The sequence below is a fragment of the Lissotriton helveticus genome, chromosome 12 (assembly GCF_964261635.1).
Source record: "Lissotriton helveticus chromosome 12, aLisHel1.1, whole genome shotgun sequence".
NCBI lineage: Eukaryota > Metazoa > Chordata > Amphibia > Caudata > Salamandridae > Lissotriton > Lissotriton helveticus.
In genome coordinates, this window is record NC_136073.1 from 686146527 (window position 1) to 686169601 (window position 23075).

The 23075-nt window shown below is 47.4% G+C and overlaps 2 protein-coding genes across 5 annotated transcripts in view; one reads left to right on the plus strand and one right to left on the minus strand.

Annotated features, from left to right (window-relative positions):
- COG4 (component of oligomeric golgi complex 4) overlaps nt 1-1959 on the minus strand; it is a 177579-nt gene extending 175620 nt beyond the window's left edge. The window contains exon 1 of the mRNA XM_078671201.1: nt 1490-1959. Within this exon, the coding sequence (XP_078527327.1) occupies nt 1490-1702 (213 nt within the window). The 5' untranslated portion in view covers nt 1703-1959. The remainder of the gene's footprint in view (nt 1-1489) is intronic.
- The window catches only part of SF3B3 (splicing factor 3b subunit 3), a 126519-nt gene continuing 105381 nt past the window's right edge, over nt 1938-23075 (plus strand). Inside the window, exons 1-3 of one of the 4 annotated variants that reach the window (XM_078671197.1) lie at nt 1938-2100; nt 20935-21064; nt 21795-22121. In XM_078671197.1, coding sequence (XP_078527323.1) covers nt 20995-21064; nt 21795-22121 — 397 coding nt within the window. In that variant the 5' untranslated portion in view covers nt 1938-2100; nt 20935-20994. Of the gene's footprint in view, nt 2156-2247; nt 2364-20934; nt 21065-21794; nt 22122-23075 lie in introns of those variants that run through there. The other 3 variants (XM_078671198.1, XM_078671195.1, XM_078671199.1) reach the window with 3 other exon arrangements.

Genomic DNA, 23075 nt, shown 5'->3' on the forward strand with positions numbered 1-23075 from the left:
TCATCTTCTGATACCCAACACTCAAGAGGTTCTGGGAAAGGGTGTTTGACTTCATAGACAATGTTTTTAAATGCAAACTTATAAGAGACTATGGCTCGCTCACCAAGGCTTTTATCCGAACTGACCTCTCCCCCAATGGAGAAAGGGAACTAATGGACCTACTCCTGACAGCTGCGGTCAAACTAGTACTAACCAACTGGAAGGACACCTCCAAAACAACCTACAAAGGCTGGCTCAACTGGGTCACCCACCTCAGGGAAGCGGACCAACTTGCGCTGCAATACTCACCCTGGAAAGCGTCATCCAGGGGCGTGTGGGAAGTCCTGGACAAAGCCCTGGTCCCGTACGAGCCTCCATAAGACCCAACCCGCCTTTTGTTTTCTACACCAAATCAGTCCGGTATATTTAGCTGTCTGCCTGTCCTATCCTCCTCCGCTTATTCTTAACTTTCCTATACTTTCCTAACCTAGATCTACTTCCCTATAAAAAAATATAGCCAGCAAAGGGAGATCCGGGCAAAAAAGTACTGTACTATTGTGACTATGCCAAGACGGATAACCCACATAACAATTGTATGTTTTATGTATTATAAAAATAAAATAAAAAGTCTTTATTATGCAGTAAGCACTGATCAGCCGAGCATCGGAGTGGCTTTCTGAGTCTTCCAGCTGGTCGGAACCTCAATCCCCTATGGACAGATGTTTCCACCATTGGGATTACGATGTTGGTTTCCCAAAGCCTTTCCGTGTCAGCCTTTCTGACATGGAAAGACTGTCGGACAGTGACTTTGGGGGCCACTAGCAGGTCCCCCTTGCCTCCACAGTCTACGGTTGGTGGTCGAAGAGATACCTAGGGTACCCTCCCTGTAAAACCTTGCACTATGTGGCAGGTGCAGGGTTTTACACACACACACATTTTTCCATAGAAACATGCATTATGGTTGGTTTACGCCCATGACACAAGCGCGTGTAGCGAACAGTGGGAATACGACTGAACAGTGTTTGGTCGCATCGTAATAAGGCAGTCGGAACCGCCAACCTCAGGTCAGTCGGTCCTGAGTCCGAGAAGGAGTCTGTCAGAGGCAACTCCGACCTACATCGTAATAAGACCCTAAGTGTTGCTACATGATAACATAGGTGTTGCATAGAGCGTGAGAAGAAATGAAAGCTGCACATGCAGCTGTCTGCTATGTTTTGGGGTATGTAGGACCATATTTATTATATGATGTCCAACCAAGAGCACAAAAAAGGTGCCCACTGTATTCACGATTAATTTACCAAAGAACATATTGGGATACCGATGAGAGACAGAAAAGCGACCCACAAGAGGCAGTGTTAACCACTACAGTTTGGAGTTTATGAGGAACAACATACAAAGATACAAAAAGAACTGTTAAACCGCCATCGTACAATTTCATTTAAAACGGAGGGTTGACAACAATGTAAACAAAGACAACATCATCCAGTAACAGCAAGGTAGCAGTCCGTACCTCTTCCTCGCACAGCTGCGCGTACACGCTCTCCAGCCCCTGCAAGTCACTCAGAGAACGGATGAGGTCCATGGATACTCTAGAGTTGCTACGGCCGCCAGCCATTATGTCCCGTGGTGAGCTGGCATCCGCCATTTCCACTTCCGGGTTTCTACGCTCATGAAACACACGATTCACAGAAGAGACAGGGCTCCCTGCGTAAACCAATCGCATGCCTGCTTAAGGAAGTAGGAGGTTAAAATGAGTCAACTCGCGGCTTAGTCTGGCATATTAAAAAGAAGAATGATTTCCAAGCAGTGTTCTTCTGCAATATAGTTTTGCTATTTTTTTCATTCGTCTACAAACTTCAGGTGGCCAAATCGCTTATCCATTTTTCCAGCTAATCTAGCAATGCATCTGTTTTCATGCGTCTTTCTTCTGTCTCTATGGTTTGCTGTAGCTCCGTTCTAAGTCCTTCCTTTGTGTCGTTGAACCGCGGCTGGTGGTCCTTTCTCTGTGTCCATTGGACGTGCTGAGGTGGTCCCGGACGCGGTGTGTTCTCCCTCCGGTGTCGCTGTTCGTGGTCTTTTCGGGACAGGACGGAAGAACGTTTCGCCTTCTGACCTGCCCCGGTACGCGCTGGATTGCGGCGCGGCACCGAGCTCCACTCTCGGTAACCGTCCTGAGGTGAAATCCTACCCACTAGGCCTCGCCTCTGGCGCGCTCTCTAAACTGTACAGAAGGGCGAGTTTAAGGGTCACTCACTCCATCGGCCTAAAATCCGAGCCATCCGTCACTGGTCGCGGGCGAGAGTCGTCCAGGGCACGGGGAAGGCTCGGGGTCTGAAGTCGGGTGACTCGGAGAGTAATGATTGGTGGTACGAGAGGGAATGTAGGTTTTTTTTTTTAACGGAAGCTTTCTGGGAGGGCCTTGCGATATTAAGTGGCGGTAACGGAGAGATTGGTATAGTCCGCGCGTAACCGGGGAGAGTGTTTTTTAGGGTTAAATAGATTACTTTATCGCTATGGAAGCGTGAACGGCTGGTGGTGTGGATGCTGATTGGTAAGGGGATAAGATACAATCTTAATTGTAGTGCGCTGACTGATGGTATAGGTGGGAGTCGCGGTTTGCGATTTTATGGGATTGGTGCTGATAAATGAAAACCTTGGTGGTGTGGGGAGGGAATGGTGTATGGTAGAGTTAATAGGAATGCAGATTAAATCTGCCTCCAGACCTATTTTTATTTTAGGACACAGATGACTTGTTTCGATGCATCTTACTTTACATTAATCTATAGGAATATCAATTAAAAAAACAACGGTGTTACCCCTACATGTCTTGCAAGACATGTTTTTATACAATTTCTAAATTTCAAAAACGTTATTCTACAACATTCAATGGGTCTGTTTAACAATTTGCATGTTAGTTGTTCCCAGGACCACCTTCTGCTAGAGTGTTAGTGCTCGATGCTGTCTTTGTTCAGATAAAGTTCTTCTGGCCAGTACATGTTTTAGTTTTTACATTTTGGTCTCCCTTATATGTCTACGCGTGAAGTCGTATTACTTGTGGGCTGGTTTCATAGGCTACATTTTATTAAGCCCATCCGAGATTCTTTGGATCTCTCCAGAAACTCAGCCTTTATTCGTCTTTCCCTTTTTGTGTGTTCATAAAATGGTTGGGAGTATGTTAATTATTTTACTGATTACAAGATTCTGTTACGAGTCTTCGTCATCTCTTCAGATTCTTTAGTACTCTTCTTGGTATCCGATGGTGAATCTCTGTGGTACATAATATTCCAATGGTCGTTCGTGGCCAAAATAAGTTGAGGTTTAGTGAGTGGTTGTCCATTGTCCTCGAGGTAGTGAGATCTTGTGACAATCCTAATAAAACCCATGTACGTTGTGTTGCACTGTAGCTGTGAAAGGTTTCTTGTATTAGTTGTGTACCTCTTAGATACACACTTCTGACTGTTTAAGTGGCCTGGCACTCAAGATTAATTTCACAAGTCCCCTGTTATGTGCTCTTCTTGTTTTTAAGGTCTCCCCTACATGCAGCTTTAGCTGTGTATTGTGGAATTGCTTTTTTGTTGACAATGAATTGTTTTTTTTTTTTTAATAAAACCATGCAACTCTGTCAATATCTCCTTTACTTTACTATCCGGCATTGAAATAACTCTAAAACCGTGTGTTGAATCTTACATTAATTACCCCGGTCCAAGCATCTTGAGGGCTTATGTATCGAATATTTCAAGGATGAGGCCGGTAATAAAACCATAAGTTGTTTTTGCAAGCATCGTAGTCGGCCCTTATCAGTAACTAAGGGTATAGTATGGGGAAACACATTGTCAATTGGTCAACACATTCCGGCCATATAGCTTGATTAGTAGAGGGAATTCGAATTCGAAAACTGATTCCTAAATTATGAGAAGGGGTTTTTGATCAATATTTCTTGAAAATAGTATATCCCTCCAAAAATACAAAGATTCAAAAGATTGGCCAGAGTGACACCAAAATCTGCTTGATGCCAAGTAAGGCCTTTCAAAAAATGTTGCTTCCCAAGATGTACTTGTGGGTTACAGCAAGTGTTTTGCCACTGGGACATTCATGTTTTTGTAAAGGATTTTAAATCAAAGGCCAATGCCTGAACTTGGCCACCATGCCCCCAATAAACCAAAAGAAAATGAATCCTGTTTCAGGTTGTTTTTGAACTATTTGAAATCTGCTTTTGATTCAATTGGCAGATCAGTAAGCATGGAAAAAATAAGAAGGGACATAGAGGAAGGGTTGTCGAGAATGACTTGCATTCTAAAATAATACTAGGGTCGTTTAAACAGATACAATCATTCCCTGGGGTTTTTGCTTGTTACCCAAGAATGGGATACACCTATAAAGTTAACGCAATGGTTAGCATTCCAAGCTTGCCGCTGGAAATAGTTTAAACTTAGTTACAGTGTTGCCCTGTAAATACCACTCAATAACATCAATGTCCAGTAAGTACTTCAATTTAGAAAAATAAGACCTTAACATGTGAATAAAAGAGTATTTGAAACCAAGATATGGATGACAGAAAGAATGCATTAGCACATTCTGTGACAGAAATATGTGATAATAGTGCTGCAGCACTTGAACCTACATTTATGATATCATTGTTGGCTAGGTATTCTGTAGGAAACCTGCCTTTTCTGCATAGTCACCCCAGATTTTTCACTTCTTACTAGAACCTTTATTATTGCTGGCTTTGGAACTCTGTGCACCTTATTCCCAGCTAATCCGTTGTAAAGCTCCTGTGTTCCCCCTTCTAACATTGTAAAATAGGCCTACTCCTCCTACGTGCAATATTTAACTTGCCTATTAGCCCCCTGTATATGGCACACAGGTTAAATGCCACCAGTGGATTGTAGCACCTATTATGCCATCCATCTTAGTGGTATGCCTTCAGGCATACCATTGTAACCTAACTGTAACAGTGCAAAACATACACAGCAGCCTGCCAAAGTAAACCCCCTTTGGCTGGCAATAATCTTCATTTTAAATATGAATTCCGGCCTTATTGCTCTTAAGACAGGGTGCATGATATTTAGAAGCAGGACATGTAAAAATCTTAAGCATGTCTTTACAGAGACCAAACCCCAAAAGCTATTTTCACAGTAGGAAGTCTGACTGGCTGATAGAGAAACACTGGGGAGCAATGTTAATTATTTATCCTGTATCTTGGAAAATGGACCAGCTTGAAAAATAACGAAACCTCAATTATTAATTAGTATTGAAATCCATTTCCGTGGTGAATTTGGATTTGCCATAAATACTAAAGAAGAGTGTACTTTGAAAAGGTACCCATTACCTGCCTGAGTTTCTGGAGGCTAATTTGCATTTGTTTTCCAGCTTCACCCAGCCGGTGATCAGCCTTGAATAGGTGTGAAAAAAGTAGAAAAATGGGGGCTGTGGGCATCCTTTTTGACAGGGTAGGGCCAAAACCTGCTTGACAGGTCTATTGAGCCACATTTAACACTTGGGTTGCTGGAGGACCCTGCTTTTGACCTATCAGACGTTTGCCAGTGGATTTGTTGTTAGTACAGTTGGATTTTAGTGTTAGATGTTTGAGGATACTAGGATTACAAGGCTAAGCTCCTCCGTCTGACCAACCCCCCAGCCCAAGTTTAGTGGGCCACATTTTTTTCCATTAATGCAAACAGCAACTACTGCAAAAGTAGGTAGGTCATGGCCTGGGAACTCTCAACCTATTGGTTAGCGAGGTGCTAAGAGTAGTTCTTACCCCCTAGTTTGTGACAGGCATAAATACGGCATCTTCAGGCACTCACTTAGAACACTTAATCGGCCTGCAGAAGATCTGAAGAGGACAGGACTTGCGGTCTGTGACCCGAGAAAAGCTGTGAGGACTGGGCCTGCTCCCTCTTACACGTCGGACAAAGAAGTGGCCTCCAAGAGACATTTGGCTATCTACAGGGAGACAGGCTGCAAGCAGCCTTTTTTTTAAGTACGCAGCTGATCAGTGGAAACTGGGTCCTGCTGTTAGTCTCAGTCTAACACCCTGTGTGGTTGTACATGACTCCCATGAAGTACTGTGGAGGACCTTTAGAAGTGCACTTCTGTGGTGGATTGTGTCTTCAGATTCTACTACGGATAGTAAAATCTTTGTTCAGTATAAACCTGGTTGGTGTATCTGACCTGCAGTTTATCACTGTCTGCCTCAAATTTCACCTATTGCCTGTTTACTTCAGCCACTGACTGATAGTGAGTAAGTCAGTAAACTTCATTTGTAATATGTAATGTACTTGACCTCTGTCTCTGAAAGTCGAGCAAATATGACACGATAATCAGATTTAAAGGCCTCTTTATTGCTTATTCACTTTGTGTAGCAATAAAGATGCCTTTAAATCTTGTTATCTTGTCATATTTGCTCCGCTTTCAGACACAGGTAAAAAGTCAGTTTGTCTTCCAACTTGCCAGAAAGAACAAGTAGGCATTAACATGAGCTTGTTCTGATTAAATCTGGCTCGCCATAGCGAGGGGGCGAGTGGATATTTCGAGCCATGACTAACATCGTAGAAAAGAGAAACACTAGTTAAAAATCATAAAAGGAGGTTTTAGATCAGAATGTCCCTAGGGAAGCAAATCAGAAGCGCAAGTTAAGTTTTAAAGTGCCTGTGCGCTGTCTGATATTTTCAGGGTACTAGGATAGCCCATAGTTTTGGTGTTTCCACTCTGGCTAGCAGCCTGGTCTTTGTTTCTGATTGACCCACAAGGATTTTTATGAGGGACTGGACACCGGCTGTGCCTCAGTTCACTCAGTTGCTTGAAGAGTATATTATATTCAGATATGTTAGCAAAAGTACATGAGCAGCAGATCAACATGTACATTTAACTGATTTAAAAGTTGCTTGTGTGCTGTCTAGGAATTTTTTGTGAGCCCCTGAATGCCTGGATAGCCCATAGTTATGATGATAAATGTATCCACTCCGGCTAGCGGCCTGGCACAGGTTTCTGGCAAATCCAATGATAATTATGTTAAAAGTTGAGAACCAGCCTCACCCACACAGTTTAAGTGATTAAAGACGTTTTTAATGAAGTGACAGTTCAGGATGAGGCCGTCCAGCTCTAATCACGATATAACAGCCTGCATGTGTGGGTCCCGTTGCTTTTTAATACATGTTTGAGGCAATGCCTCCTCTCCTATGCCATTTTGTTGCAGATGGTTCTCTTTATCTGAGCCGCATAGGCGGCAAGCTCTGTCGCCGAAGTAGTTCTATGCAGGTTTTTCTGATAAAGTGGGTGGGCAGCTCAGACGACACCGCAGCAGCTTAAGCTTCAGATGGAGCGGAAATGTGAATGTTAGATATGATGCTTGCATTAGTTTTGAGTAGCCATTTATGACTGTCCATGCGTGCCTTCTTTTTGCAAGCTTGTCTGTATCTTGTAGAAGCGAAATTGAGACCAATGCAGCGGTAACTAGGTTTTTTAACGCCTTGTATGACGGTGTTAAGGCCCAGAGGTTCCCTAGGTTCCAGTTGGCTAAGGATTGGTGCAGGTATTCTTTGAGGCTGTTGCTATGCTTGCTGCAGTTTGAGTTGTCAATTGCAGGCCACGGGATGTTTAATGATTGCCCCCTATCGTCCTTTTGATTGCCTCATTAGGCAAAGTTCCGGATAAATTTGACTTGGAGAAAAACTCAATGGTGGGTGTTTAAAACATAGTGGTAAACCTCTGTTTGGAGTTTGTCTGAGACGGCCGAGTCATGGCTAAAAAGGGCCTCTCTGCCGTATGTTGAAGTTTGCACAAGCTTTGCTGCCATGACTTTCAGGAGAGAATTGAGAGTTGGGCCGTTCCATTTCTTGAGCAGGGTACTGTTACCAGCAATTAGGGTTTTGCTTTTGTTTGTGACGGCTCGGCTGTTGTTTGCCCAGACCCGTGTCGTCTAGTAACACCCCTAAGTACTTGTATTCTTTTACTGTCTCCAATTTGGATCCGCACCCATGTTTGGGTGTGAAGTAACTCGGTGGCTCTAAGTAGATGTTCCTGACCCTGACCTTCCTCCATAGCATTGCTTGTCTTGTGCAGTCAAACGCTTACTGGTAGTCCACAAAGCAGAGATGAACTGAGGTGTACTGCTTCCCCAGTTGGTCCCGGATGGCGGGCAATGCCAAAATGTGGGTGATTGTGCCAGAGCCCCATCTGAAACCAGATTGTGTTGTAGGTATTATTTGATGTATATCCGTCCAGGCAGTCAGATAGTCTTAGACAAGAGATGCAATGCATTTTGCCTCATTGATGTACAAAAGTGACCCTTTTTGCATGGTTACCTCCTAACTTTTTGCCAGATACATGATGTCAACTTGAATGAGTGTGCCCTGTATCCCTGCCAATCAGGCTCCCAGGGCCTGTGTTCTTTCCCAAAACTGTACATTTGTTTCCACAATTGGCACACTTCTGGGCCACCTGTAAGTCCCTTGTAAAAGGTACCCTGGTACATAGGGCCTGGTGACCAGAGAGGTCCTCCGAGGGCTGCAGGATGTATTATGCTACCCTCGGAGACCCCTCACCATAACACCCTCACACTGCAATTGCAGGCTGCATGTTTTGGTGTAGACCAAGCTTAATAGTAGACATGGCACACATCCTTGTGTGCCCTACTCCCAACACTGCTGTGGCATGGGTAAGTCACCCCTCTAGCGGGCCATACCGCCCTAAAGGCAAGGTGCGCCGTATCACAGATGAGGGCATAGCTGCAAGAGCAGAATGCCCCTACAGTGTCTGTACCATTCACAGATTTTGCAAGTGCAGTGAAGCCATTTTGATTACATGGGCTGGGAGTTTGTCAGCACAAATTTGACAGCTCCATGATGTCTTCACTGAAGACGTGGAAGTTTGGTACCAAACTCTCAGCACATTAAACCCACACTGGTGCCAGTGTTGGATTTAATGTAAAATGCACTCTGAGGGCATCTTGGAGATGCCACCTGAAAAACAACCAACCCTGGTGTGTTCCTGAATGGCTATCCTCCATCAGCCGCCGCCGCCACCAGAGAGTTTTCTGGACCCCTCGGTAGAGAGCCCTCAGCTCTCTGGGTCCTGAACCAAAGCACATCCTGGGCAGAGGTGCCATGCCTCCTCCCCCCTGGATGGGCTGGGTCCACAAACTGGAAACTTCAATGGCTTGCCGTCTTTGTTAGCTACTCCCAGCCTCTGCTGCTAGCAGCAGCTGGCTCTCACCAATTCTGTCCCCTATTTTGGATAGGAGAATTGACAGGAAAACCTAGGAAGGAAGGGAGTTGTGCCCACCTTTGCCAACCCCAGCTCTCAGGTGGGGGAGGTAAAGTGAAGTACACATCTTAGTACCCTCCATCTTGAAAGGGGGAGGGGGCTTCCCAATCGGGATGCTGCATATGCCGCTTCCTCTGGAAGGCGGCATAACGGGTGGGGTAGACACCCCAGGGAAGGGGCCCATTGGTCCCAACCTGCACACCGCTGTAGCGCCCCTAAAGCCAGATAGTTAGGAACATCCCTGAACCTTGCTCCTGAGATACGATGACCTAAGAAGAAGGCCCGAAGAGCTGTGCAGCAGTGGAGAAGAGGATGACTGACTTGGCCCCCGCCCTACTAGCCTGTCACCTCCTCCAGAGACCCTGCTTCCAGAAACCAGTGTGGCCCGCAGCCAGCAACCCCACGAACTCCAAAGGACCTATGCTGTCTTTGACAAAGACTCCTGTCGTCGCCAGATTTGTCCAGCGAAGAAACCAACACTAGTCTTCGGATCCGGGGGATCCGCAACATCGCACCGCTCTATCCTGTGAAGTGACCCCCATCGATCCGTACTTCGTCCGCATCTGTGCCTTATTGATCCAAGCACCCCACCCCCTTTCAACCACCTATAGCCTCTGGTCGAAGGGTCTCCCCCGACCGGATCTGGCTAAATAGACAAGGCACCCTCCGCCCCTGACTTTGTGGAGCCCAGCCAACAGTGCCCAGGTTTCCCCCAGCTATCCAACTTACATGCCCAGCCATTGGTTGCTTTCGTCCAGACTCCTAGTCCAAGCCTGCTGCCTCTCTCCGAAACCGATTAACTCCATTGAGAAGCATTGGATGCCCGACGCTGATGTGCACCCAGCCACTGGTGGTGTAGCTTTGGTGCTGCTTTGTAGACGCCCCACGTGCTCACTTCAACCCCCCGGGGCATTTGCTCTGAGACTGCGGGTCTCTGCCTGCAACCAGTGCCTCTGCGAGGTACCCACCCCCCATGCCTGTGTGTACAATAAATGCTTAACACTACCCTCTGATAAGCCTAACTGCTCAGCCCAGCTGCCACTAACATTGAGAGTAAGGTATTATCTACTTTATCCTTTGCCATACCTTTGCGGACTTGCTGGACTCTTTTGCACACTATAACTCTTTTTAGGTCTCGCGTGGCGTACTGTGCACATGCCCAGTCGAGCTCGCGAGATTTTATGTTTCAGGGTGTACTTCACTAGCGAGGGTTAAGCCCCGCCCCTCTTCTCCATTGGCTGGCCTCCTAAACGGTGGCCAGCCATTGGAGAAGAGGTCGTAGTGACGTTCTTCTTTCTCTTTTAGCACCGTCCTTTTCAGACTGGGTTCCTTGACTTACTGCTGAAGTAAAAGGTTTCTTATCTTCTTTATGGGTCCAGATGGCCCCATACAGAAGATAAGAAACCTTTAAAGTCAGCAGGAAGTCCGGCCAAGCCCGTCCGAGTGGGACGGGGCTAAAAGAGTAAAGGCTGTGTCATGGCGAGCTGTATAAATGCAAAGCCCCCTCTTGCCTCACAAGCCCCCTTGTTTAGTTTACTTCGCAGAGTTAGCAGACCCACGAGATGCCGAGGACGCCGTGCACGGCCTGGACGGCAAAAAGGTGATTGTTATTATTATTTTTCTGTGTGCATTCCCATATATTATTTTCTTATTTCAGGGCTGTTAGAGTGTAGGATCTTGGCTACAATATGAAAAGCAGATCTCTAAGCGCTTGTAATCCTGTATTACGAGTAGTGACGTCACAACGATCCCAACCGGTGTTACGGTGCAGGAAGCGGCCTGCCCACTGCGTGTGAACCCGGGAGGGGGTGGGTTGTGCGTTTTGTCTGAATCTGACGTCATGAAGCTTCCCGCCAGCCCCCAGATTAGAGGGGTCCCGCCCTAGAGCCGTGTGAACCTCACGCAAGGACAGCGGCCTCAGTGATGGGTAACCGCGGCAATGGGGCCTGGGGCAGAGCGGTAGCTTCCTGGCCTGTTTGGGCCATCCGAGCCCCGTCTAGCACTTCCAAGCAGCGCCGGACAATTGGCCAAAAGAGGGTCCGCTGGTTCGAATGACGCCCCGCCCGCCGGACGGCGCGGCCTGAGAGGGTCCGCCAGGGACTTTGATAAGCGGCGCTTCCTCGAGGAGTAAACCGCGGCTTCCGCAATCGACATCAATAACCTCCGATGTTTTGCAAATCTCTCGCTGCCATCAAAGCAAGCCGCGGCCTCTGAGTTTCCGAAGTGCTTGTGGCCCGAGGGGCCGAGGTTTGGCAAAGTGTCTGGGCCAGAGCAGCCCCACCGTCTGGGTCAAGAGCCCCTGTCCTGCAGTCTGTGGAGGGTGTGACGTGCCCCCGGGAGGGCAGGCCTGCATAGCACCGGGAGTAGTACTGGCAGGCTATATCTGCGTGTATCTTAGTCTTTCAGAGGCACAGGCCCAACACACAGGTGGCTGTCTCTCCCAAACACATTCAGCTCTTCAGAAACACAGCCTGGCCTGTAACTGGCTCTACCAACCTTCAACAATTCTGCATTTTACCAAGCTGCCAGCCTGGAGCTGAACATGTAATTTTGTTCTTTTATAATGTAGAGCTTGACATAGGCTGCGGGGCACATGTTCCAGGATCACACACTGCATATAGTCAGTATGCATGCAGTAACAAAATTAGCAAATTACAACTTCAAATTGTTACAGAAGTGCAAAGCGAGGAAAGATTATGGCCATATTCTGCATTTTTTGCACCTGTTGATTCTGCAGCGAGGGACCATGAAAGGCTGGAGAGATGGTGCTGATGGGCTCTCAAAACTTTCCCCCTGCACGTCTCCTGCCCCATCCACATTTCCACACATCCTCACCTACAGTTTTAGGCCCCATTCACTTTAGCGAGGTTCCTTTTCCATTGACTCCCTCCGGCTATGCAATGTTACCTCCACTTCAGACTCCATCAACCATCATTCCAAATGTAGATGTGTAACTGACACAGGATGTCCCGCCCTTTGTGGGTAGGACTTCCTGCAGATGGCAAAACTGCTTATTTGTCCAGGTCACCCAATGGGGAAGCGTTCCATTGGTGAGATTGTAAGGAGTCAGAAAACTCAGTCCAGCTACCGTCCAGTCACCGTCAAAGAAAGATGGTGGCTTGGTGTTGTGTCTGGCTCTGTGTGTGTGTGTCTGGCTCTGTGTGTGTGTGTCTGGCTCTGTGTGTGTGTGTCTGGCTCTGTGTGTGTGTGTCTGGCTCTGTGTGTGTGTGTCTGGCTCTGTGTGTGTGTGTCTGGCTCTGTGTGTGTGTGTCTGGCTCTGTGTGTGTGTGTCTGGCTCTGTGTGTGTGTGTCTGGCTCTGTGTGTGTGTGTCTGGCTCTGTGTGTGTGTGTCTGGCTCTGTGTGTGTGTGTCTGGCTCTGTGTGTGTGTGTCTGGCGGTGTGTGTGTGTGTCTGGCGGTGTGTGTGTGTGTCTGGCGGTGTGTGTGTGTGTCTGGCGGTGTGTGTGTGTCTGGCGGTGTGTGTGTGTGTGTGTCTGGCGGTGTGTGTGTGTGTGTGTCTGGCGGTGTGTGTGTGTGTGTGTCTGGCGGTGTGTGTGTGTGTGTGTCTGGCGGTGTGTGTGTGTGTGTGTGTCTGGCGGTGTGTGTCTGGCGGTGTGTGTGTCTGGCGGTGTGTGTGTGTGTGTGTCTGGCGGTGTGTGTGTGTGTGTGTGTCTGGCGGTGTGTGTGTGTGTGTGTGTCTGGCGGTGTGTGTGTGTGTGTGTGTGTGTCTGGCGGTGTGTGTGTGTGTCTGGCGGTGTGTGTGTGTGTGTGTGTGTGTCTGGCGGTGTGTGTGTGTGTGTCTGGCGGTGTGTGTGTGTGTGTCTGGCGGTGTGTGTGTGTGTGTCTGGCGGTGTGTGTCTGGCGGTGTGTGTGTCTGGCGGTGTGTGTGTGTGTGTGTCTGGCGGTGTCGCATTTACGAGAGATTAAGCTTTTGGCATTGTAAATGACAATGCCATTTATTTATCTGATTTCAAAACCAACACATAACTAAAAATGTTGTCATTTATAATGCCAATAGCTCTAACTCTTGCAAAGGCGAGACTGTTGCATTGTAAATGCTTGTTGGTATAGGGTATACAGAGCCAGCTTCCTACAGACGCGCCTGGCAAAGCGTGTCACGAGGGCTGCGTGGGGCTGATACAGATGCTCGCGCCCTATCAACATTGGGGACTGTATATTGACCGTCGTGCTGAAAGGCGGAGCAGCAGAAGTAGATTTCCGTTCTTGACTTAAATTCTATTCTTCCGAGCTCTGGGAGAAACCCCGAATGGAATCTAGGTATCCTGCTAGTTGCAGCGTTTGCGCGATGGCAAAAGAGGAAGTGTGCTAAGTTTTATTGTTTTTATTTTTTATAAAGTAAAGAACATTGGTAGGAAAGTTTGTAGAACTCCCCAAGTCTAGCAACTCGGAACACATACTTTGATTATGTCGTTTTTAGAACAGTCCGCCAAAGAATTCATTTCACAACTTGTAAATGCAGTTTGAGAGTTGAGACTGCAGTTTGAGAGTGCAGTTTGAGAGTTGAGAGTGCAGTTTGAGAGTGCAGTTTGAGAGTGCAGTTTGAGAGTGCAGAGTGCAGAGTGCAGATTGAGAGTTGAGAGTGCAGATTGAGAGTTGAGAGTGCAGATTGAGAGTTGAGAGTGCACATTGAGAGTTGAGAGTGCACATTGAGAGTGCAGTTTGAGAGTGCAGTTTGAGAGTTGAGAGTGCAGTTTGACAGTTGAGAGTGCAGTTACAGAGTGCAGCATGAGAGTTGTGAGTGCAGCATGAGTTGAGAGTGCAGTTACAGAGTGCAGCATGAGAGTTGTGAGTGCAGCATGAGAGTTGAGAGTGCAGTTACAGAGTGCAGCATGAGAGTTGTGAGTGCAGCATGAGAGTTGTGAGTGCAGTTTGAGAGTGGTGTTTGAGAGTTGAGAGTGGTGTTTGAGAGTTGAGAGTGGTGTTTGAGAGTTGAGAGTGGTGTTTGAGAGTTGAGAGTGCAGTTTGAGAGTTGAGAGTGCAGTTTGAGAGTTGAGAGTGCAGTTTGAGAGTTGAGAGTGCAGTTTGAGAGTTGAGAGTGCAGTGTGAGTGCAGTGTGAGTGCAGTGTGAGTGCAGTGTGAGTGCAGTGTGAGTGCAGTGTGACAGCAGAGTGGCAGCAGAGTGCAGAGTGGCAGCAGAGTGCAGAGTGGCAGCAGAGTGCAGAGTGGCAGCAGAGTGCAGAGTGGCAGCAGAGTGCAGAGTGGCAGCAGAGTGCAGAGTGGCAGCAGAGTGCAGAGTGGCAGCAGAGTGCAGAGTGGCAGCAGAGTGCAGAGTGGCAGCAGAGTGCAGAGTGGCAGCAGAGTGCAGAGTGGCAGCAGAGTGCAGAGTGGCAGCAGAGTGCAGAGTGGCAGCAGAGTGCAGAGTGGCAGCAGAGTGCAGAGTGGCAGCAGAGTGGCAGCAGAGTGCAGAGTGGCAGCAGAGTGCAGAGTGGCAGCAGAGTGCAGAGTGGCAGCAGAGTGGCAGCAGAGTGCAGAGTGGCAGCAGAGTGCAGAGTGGCAGCAGAGTGCAGAGTGGCAGCAGAGTGCAGAGTGGCAGCAGAGTGCAGAGTGGCAGCAGAGTGCAGAGTGGCAGCAGAGTGCAGAGTGGCAGCAGAGTGCAGAGTGGCAGCAGAGTGCAGAGTGGCAGCAGAGTGCAGAGTGGCAGCAGAGTGCAGAGTGGCAGCAGAGTGCAGAGTGGCAGCAGAGTGCAGAGTGGCAGCAGAGTGCAGAGTGGCAGCAGAGTGCAGAGTGGCAGCAGAGTGCAGAGTGGCAGCAGAGTGCAGAGTGGCAGCAGAGTGCAGAGTGGCAGCAGAGTGCAGAGTGGCAGCAGAGTGCAGAGTGGCAGCAGAGTGCAGAGTGGCAGCAGAGTGCAGAGTGGCAGCAGAGTGCAGAGTGGCAGCAGAGTGCAGAGTGGCAGCAGAGTGCAGAGTGGCAGCAGAGTGCAGAGTGGCAGCAGAGTGCAGAGTGGCAGCAGAGTGCAGAGTGGCAGCAGAGTGCAGAGTGGCAGCAGAGTGCAGAGTGGCAGCAGAGTGCAGAGTGGCAGCAGAGTGCAGAGTGGCAGCAGAGTGCAGAGTGGCAGCAGAGTGCAGAGTGGCAGCAGAGTGCAGAGTGGCAGCAGAGTGCAGAGTGGCAGCAGAGTGCAGAGTGGCAGCAGAGTGCAGAGTGAGTGCGAGTGCAGAGTGAGTGCGAGTGCAGAGTGAGTGCGAGTGCAGAGTGAGTGCGAGTGCAGAGTGAGTGCGAGTGCAGAGTGAGTGCGAGTGCAGAGTGAGTGCGAGTGCAGAGCGAGTGCAGAGCGAGTACGAGTGCGAGTGCAGAGCGAGTGCAGAGCGAGTACGAGTGCGAGTGCAGAGCGAGTGCAGAGCGAGTACGAGTGCGAGTGCAGAGCGAGTGCAGAGCGAGTACGAGTGCGAGTGCAGAGCGAGTGCGAGTGCAGAGCGAGTGCGAGTGCAGAGCGAGTGCGAGTGCGAGTGCAGAGCGAGTGCAGAGCGAGTGCGAGTGCGAGTGCAGAGCGAGTGCGAGTGCGAGTGCAGAGCGAGTGCGAGTGCGAGTGCAGAGCGAGTGCGAGTGCGAGTGCAGAGCGAGTGCGAGTGCGAGTGCAGAGCGAGTGCAGAGCGAGTGCAGAGCGAGTGCGAGTGCAGAGCGAGTGCGAGTGCAGAGCGAGTGCAGAGCGAGTGCAGAGCGAGTGCAGTGCGCGTGCAGAGCGAGTGCGCGTGCAGAGCGAGTGCGAGTGCAGAGCGAGTGCGCGTGCAGAGCGAGTGCGAGTGCAGAGCGAGTGCGAGTGCAGAGCGAGTGCGAGTGCAGAGCGAGTGCGAGTGCAGAGCGAGTGCAGAGCGAGTGCGAGTGCAGAGCGAGTGCGAGTGCAGAGCGAGTGCAGAGCGAGTGCGCGTGCAGAGCGAGTGCGCGTGCAGAGCGAGTGCGCGTGCAGAGCGAGTGCGCGTGCAGAGCGACAGCAGAGACAGTGTGTCAGGGTGCACATTGTGTGAGTGTGCAGAATGAGTGTGCAGGGTAAACAGTGGGTGACTATGCAGGGTGACATTGGGAGTGTGCGGGTGAGCAGTGTGTGAATGTGTAGGGGCAGTGTGTGAGTGTGCAGAAAACACCACACACACATACACCACACACACATAACGCACACACAAACCACACACCTCAGTCTCTCAACACCACACACTTGTCACCACTCAACACAACACACTCACCACCACACTCACTCCCCAGGCTCACCCCCACAGACTCACCACCACACACTCACCAGCACACAGAAAACAACACACACAACAACACACCCCCAGCCGTCAATGAATGCTTTCACCATGCACAAACACCAACAACCATCATCCATCTGTGCACGCTTTTACCAAGCACACACCCACCAGCCGTCAGTGCACCCTTCCACCAGGCACACACACCTCCAGCCGGCAGTGCACTTTTCCACCAAGCAATGGCAGTATGGTACACTTTACTTTTAAACATATTCATATAAAGCACAGCATGCCACCATTGGTAAAATTACAATTCAACCAAGATACTTCCACTACACACCACATGCACACACTCCATAACACATGGCAAAAAGACATTGGCATTTACAATGCCATTAGCTCAAACTCAAATAAATCCGAGCCCGATTGCATTTCTAATGCTTGTTAGCTATTTGACAGTGACCTCATGGAACCCTGAAGTGGGTCCTGGGTAAGCGGTCTGTGTTGCTATTCTTGTTTGCAAAGCATTAGTTTTTGCCATGTTGCAAGGAGGATTAGGTTTCATCTTTCAGATTCCTCTAGCGCCAACTTGAGGGTGTTGACCGTTTTCTTTATAGTGGATTCTGGCCATTTCAGTTTCTTGTAGTTTGTGGTGAATTGGGAGCAGAGTGTAACAGTTCTGCTCTCGACGACCTTTCTTTTTAGGCCTAGAGACAGTATTTGTAGAATGTAGGCGCTTTCACAGTGCTCTGCAATTTGGAAAGAGAATACTAAAGGGAATAGAGAGCGATTAAAAAAAAAAAAAAAGTGTAATCGATGCTGTACTCCAACCATGGACCGATGTTGGTACAATTTGCTGGACAGTCCCCAAGTGATCGACTGCCCGAGCAACCTCATCCCATGGTGCTCGATGTCTAGCACAAGGTTCTCCCCAAGTTTGTCTTTCCGAGTCCTGATGTTTGACACCTTTGGCTGTATGTCCCAGTAGTTGTTCTGTTGGGTAAGGAATTTGTCGAGTGGACCAGAACTAATCAGGTTCATGTTGAACTCTCTTGTGATAAAGTCAGTTTCTGAAGCACTGTGCATTTCATTTAAGCCACCGGATTTGATTTTCTTGATGGTGTTGATTTTTTTAATTTGGGGTGAGTTGAATGTAGACGTTTATTATGTTCAAATCTCGCTCATGCTTTGTGTTGAAGGGTATAGAAATCAGAATACCGGGATCTGGGTCCGGGAGATACTCTATAATTTTGGCCACGGACAGAGTGGAGTTGGTGGCTAGCCCCCTGGAGGGGCGACCACTTTTAATTGTTTTTTCTGCTGGTTTGTAGGAAACCTAAAATTATGGGGTGCGCGCTGCCCATGCCTCTTGTAGGGCAATTAGGTCTGATAGATGCTATAAAGGGAATATCGCCTGACCCTAGTTGTCTGTCCAAGCTGGCTATATTCCAGGAGTCTAGTTCGAGGGGCGCGTGATCAATCCCTTTCTTTGGACTGCAGAGTGAGGTTTTGCTCCTTGTGTTTAGGGCTCCCGAGAGCCAGCCCCAATCCGAGCTCTGAGTGGGTTGGTCTTTGTGAGGTTTGAGTTGCTGATGCTTTTTCGTAAGCTGGTGAATTTTACGTGTTCCTCCCAGCACTGACAAAATGGACAAATTGCTGGCACTTAGTTATGAAGCGAGGGATAGTGCTAGGAGGGTGGGGCAGGTGTAGGGAATGATGTTTATGCCCCATTCCTTGAAAACCTCTGTGACTTTGATGACTGTGTTCTGTTTTGTTGCTGATTATGAGACCAGCATGGATTCTTTTGAGGGGAACATAGTATCAATGAAAAATTCAACTGAAGTAATGTCCTCTGAGGCCATATGGACGACAAAAAGGAGAGCCCTGAAAAGCTTTAGAAAGTTTCCCTGGTTTAGTGTTCTGGCGACCCTTGGACTGAAAGTCAAGCAAAAAGCCCAGCTTTATTTCGTCAAACATGCGATAAGTGGAGACTGGCCCAGATTACATGGTGTGGTAGGTTTTATACTTTGAGAGGAGTCTTTCGGAGCATCTATGGTAAAAATCCTGTGCTGAGTTTCATGGCTGTGAGCGTACCGCTGGGCAGGGAGGTAACGGAGTTGACTCCAGGTGAGGCAACCATTGCTAAGTTAATTTATGCAAAGATAGGGTAAACCTGTTTGATTGTATGCAGGATGAAAGACTTGAGGGGCCCATAGACTGTACTTATTTCTGGCTTTCCTCAGTCTTTTCTTTTGACACTTTGTGAGGGACTGGAGAATCCTTTGGGGGACCTGACGCTTTCTTATTTCCCAATGGGGTTGGGGTCCAGAACACGGGGCACTTGCTGGCCATGTTGATCCGTCGTGGTGGGAGCCAGGGCTAACGATGACATTCTGTCCTGTGTGTGTTTTGGCCGCTGATTCAACGATTTTGCAGTCTGTATTTGGCAAAGTGAGCAAGGGACCCACGTTTGCTTTGTTCGCCCTAAGTTGGCAGGGTATGCCCAGACGTGGGTCCCTTGCTCACTTTGCCACTGGGTTCAAGCTAGCCTGGCTGATGACGACTGATTAGCCAGAAACCGGTCCCAGGATACTTGTTTCCAGTCCAGGGAAGACATGGCTTGGCAGTTTGGGCTGGACTGTTCCCATGAGGCACAGGGTCAGACTGATTTGCATAAGGCCATGTCTGAACTGGGGTGGCGGAGTGAGCTAAAGAATGATGATGGATTAAACCCAGATCAGTTGACGCAATTTCAAGGATCCGACGCTCTGTCACCAAATAACCAGCATTCACTTTTATGTTTTATGTACCAACTAGATACGCGCGCAATCGCAACAAACTATGTGTTTTATGTTCTATGTGAGCTAGTCTACGTGGGGCAGACAAGCAAAGACAGATAAAACAACCATTGCTGCCCAAATGACCAACAGCGAAACCTGCTATGTTATCCGTATGTCTTTTGCAATATGTAATTTGTAAATACCAATAAAAATACTTTAAAAAAAAGTACCAATATAACACCCAAATACAGCAACAGGCAACTGAAAGGTCAACATTTGCAAAGGGTCTTCTGTGCTGCAGAACGTGTTGCCACATTTAAAAATATTGTTTGATACAATTGATCTAGAACACAGTTTTTTTGTTAAAAGTGGCAAATGCAACAGATCCATAATTAAGAAGAAAACACCACAGCCATGGAATCACATAACTCCACTATTTTGCATATATGATTTAAACTGTCCTTTTACTAAGGTGCATTATTTGTAAACAAAGGTGTTTAACCGCTTCCGTGCGGCGCCGATTCCGCCCCTGTGCTGGACATTCCAGAACAGGGCGCGGTCGTGACGGAACCGTTCCGTCATCAGCACAGCTCAGCCGTGACTGATGACTGAACGGTTCCGTCACAAGCATCGAAGGGGTTAACTATAACCAGAACGAAAGGCATTAACCGCGGTGGCAATTCCGCTGCGATGCGTCGGTTTAGCAGAATGGGCGGGGCCGCGGCGGCCAACAGACGTGCGCAGCACTACGACGGTAGTGCGCGTGACGGCCGTTGGCCGACATAAGCACGCAAGCGGTTAAATCCGTGCTATGTGGTAACATTACAGTAATTAAACCGTGTCAATATAGCTGCAGTTGGCTCTTCTGTAAAGTGGCACCAGAATGGAACCTGAGGCCTTCATTTATTTTCTAAAGTGGGGTACACACCACTGTGGTAATAACACATTTGCACTGAAGAGTGTGAATCTATTTTCTGGTGCGCTTGTTACAAGTAACATATTATTGGGGACACATTCATTTGCACTGGAATGGCAAAAATGCAGGTCGTTTCACTTCCAGCACATGCACATTGTAGGTGTGGTAGAAATAGAGAAGTCCATTACTACAAAGGTTAGCGTTTATTTTTGTGTTCTTTTGAACAGCATGCCACTCTTTGCCATTTAGCTGAACTGAAAGACTGTTGTTGCTTCCTCCATTCCCCCTGAATAGTGCTGTTCTGCTTTACTGTTGTTTTTTTCTTGTACATATTAATTCCCCTGTGTTTTTGAGAGCGTTAATCAGATCTTGAATGTTTGTTACTTTGCCAATATAATTAAATGCTTCAATCCGCATCCTGCGATCGAGATAACATTAACTTTTGTAATAAAAGTTAAATCAGTGCACTAAGTGCAACCGTAGTACTCCCTGAGAAGTTGGTCTAAAATTGGCAGCGACCTGTTTGTGCTCATCTCCGACTTGATATTGACGCTTGGTAATAATGGGAATGTTAGATGCCTTGCTGTTCAATGAGGTGAGGCCTAACAAACTTTGATTCTAGTAGGTCCAGGACATTATTTGGGTATGCTAATCGTATTGGTTGGATTTTCATCCGTGATTGCGCACGTCCAGTCAAGGCACAAAAAAGACTTGTTGCTTTTTAATTCTCAGGTATATGACTACTGATTGTTTGAGTGTTGTGTAACCCAATTTATTTATTTTTTCTCCCACAGGCTTTTGTGCCACCATTAAGAAGTGCTAGTCCGACCTGCTAAGGCGTCTTTACCGCTGTCATGTTCCTTTATAACCTGACATTGCAGAGAGCCACGGGCATTAGCTATGCAATCCATGGGAACTTTTCAGGTAAGTGCTCATGTTGTCACTAGTAGTGCTGTAGTTTTGGGTTTTCTAAATGCTTTCAAACTTGCATCATGATTTCTTCTAAAGCACTGTTCGTGAATGTTATATTTTGTTGTCAATATTGAAGCATTCCCCTTTTTGCTAAATGTATGAGAACTTTGTTTTCATCATGGAGTTGTTACATAACATGTAATGCACCATCTAACATTTCAGTGCCCTTCGGTGTAGATGGATATAAAGTTGAAATTGCACCTAGGTGTCATGATGGAGGCCGTGGAGAAGTCCGAAAAGTGGGCTCCCATCATAAACATTGAAATTAATTCATGTTTGAAAGCATAGTTCACTTGATGTTTTTATTGTAGTAACAAACATCTTGCACTGCATTGATCCCCCCCTCCCTATAGTTTCGCAATCCCTTTCAGATATTCAGCTGCCTGCTATACAATAGATTCAAAATCTATAGCTCAGAGGTGCAGGTCTAATATTTTAAAAGCATCCAACCAAATTTTTTGGGGCACTTTTACCGCCGCCCTTTAAATTTAACAGACCCTCCAAATTCTCCACAAAGAGTTGCATATATTATGGGTTCTGGCATGTATGTAAAATTGAGCACTTTTTGTGGAGGTATGTTGTAGACATGTCTACAGGAGTGTTTGGCCCTCATTGAAGAAAAGCATTTTTGTATTGGATGTCACAATAGAAGGAACTCTTACTCTGTCCGCTTTCATCATAGGAACCAAATTGCAAGAAATTGTTGTGTCCCGAGGAAAGATACTGGAACTCCTGCGTCCCGATGCCAACACGGGGAAGGTGCACACTCTGCTGACAGTTGAGGTGTTTGGGATCATCCGCTCCCTCATGGCCTTCCGCCTCACGGGTGGAACCAAGGACTACATTGTGGTAGGCAGTGACTCGGGCCGTATTGTGATCCTTGAGTATCAGCCTTCCAAAAACATCTTTGAGAAGATCCACCAGGAGACATTTGGCAAGAGTGGATGCCGCAGGATTGTTCCTGGTCAATTCTTAGCAGTTGACCCAAAGGGCAGAGCAGTAATGATCAGTAAGTTGTTTTTACTTTTCTCAGTATTCATTGTTTGTTATCATTTGTAGTACCGTCTTTGGACCAAGATGGCGCACAGACTGTTGTGGGGTGTTTTCTAGGGGTTATTGGGCAAAATCCTGTGTGGGTTACATGCTTAACCACTGGTTTTCCAGGGCTGCCAATGCTGTTGCACTCTGGTTGGATTATCTGGTTAGTCCCTTTCGCAGTTGTCTGCCCAGCGTGGTGAAGTTTAACAGTTCTAGTTTTCTCTAGGCGTTTGAGTATCTGAAAAATCAGGACACAGTGAATAACGTACAATAAACTCTTTTGCCCACACAGTGCCAAAACCTCAAAGAGGATGAGCACTGTTATCGGCTACAAATAAGATAAATCCTGTAGGAAAGTTCCCCTTTTTGCATGGTTACCCCCACCTTTTGCCTGATCTCTGATGCACTTTGACTGAGTGTGCACTGGGTCCCTGCCAAGCAGGTTCCCAGTACCTGTGTTTTCCCAAAACTATACCTTTGTTTTCTTAATTGACACACTTCTTGCTCACATGTAAGTCACTTGTAAAAGGTGCCATGGGCCTTGTGTAGGAAGCTGGCTCTCTATATAATATACCAAAGTAAGGTATAGTGTGCACAGAGTCCAGTGGAACCCCAGAGGTAGGCAGAGGTAAAAGTAGATAATACCGTATTTGTGGTAGTGTGGGCGAGCAGTAAGGCTTTATCGGAGGGTGGTGTAAAGCATTTATTGCACACACTGAGACAAGAAATGATATCACACACTCAAAGACTGAACTCAGACCAATTGTTTGTATCAAAAATATTTCTTAAGTTGTATTTTATTTTTAGAACCAAACAGGACTTGGTACAGGTAAGTAAAATTGTAATTTTCAAGACAGATTGATCAATAAGCAAGTTGGATGAAAATGACTTTTGTTACAGGTTTGTAAAATTTTTCAAAACAGTT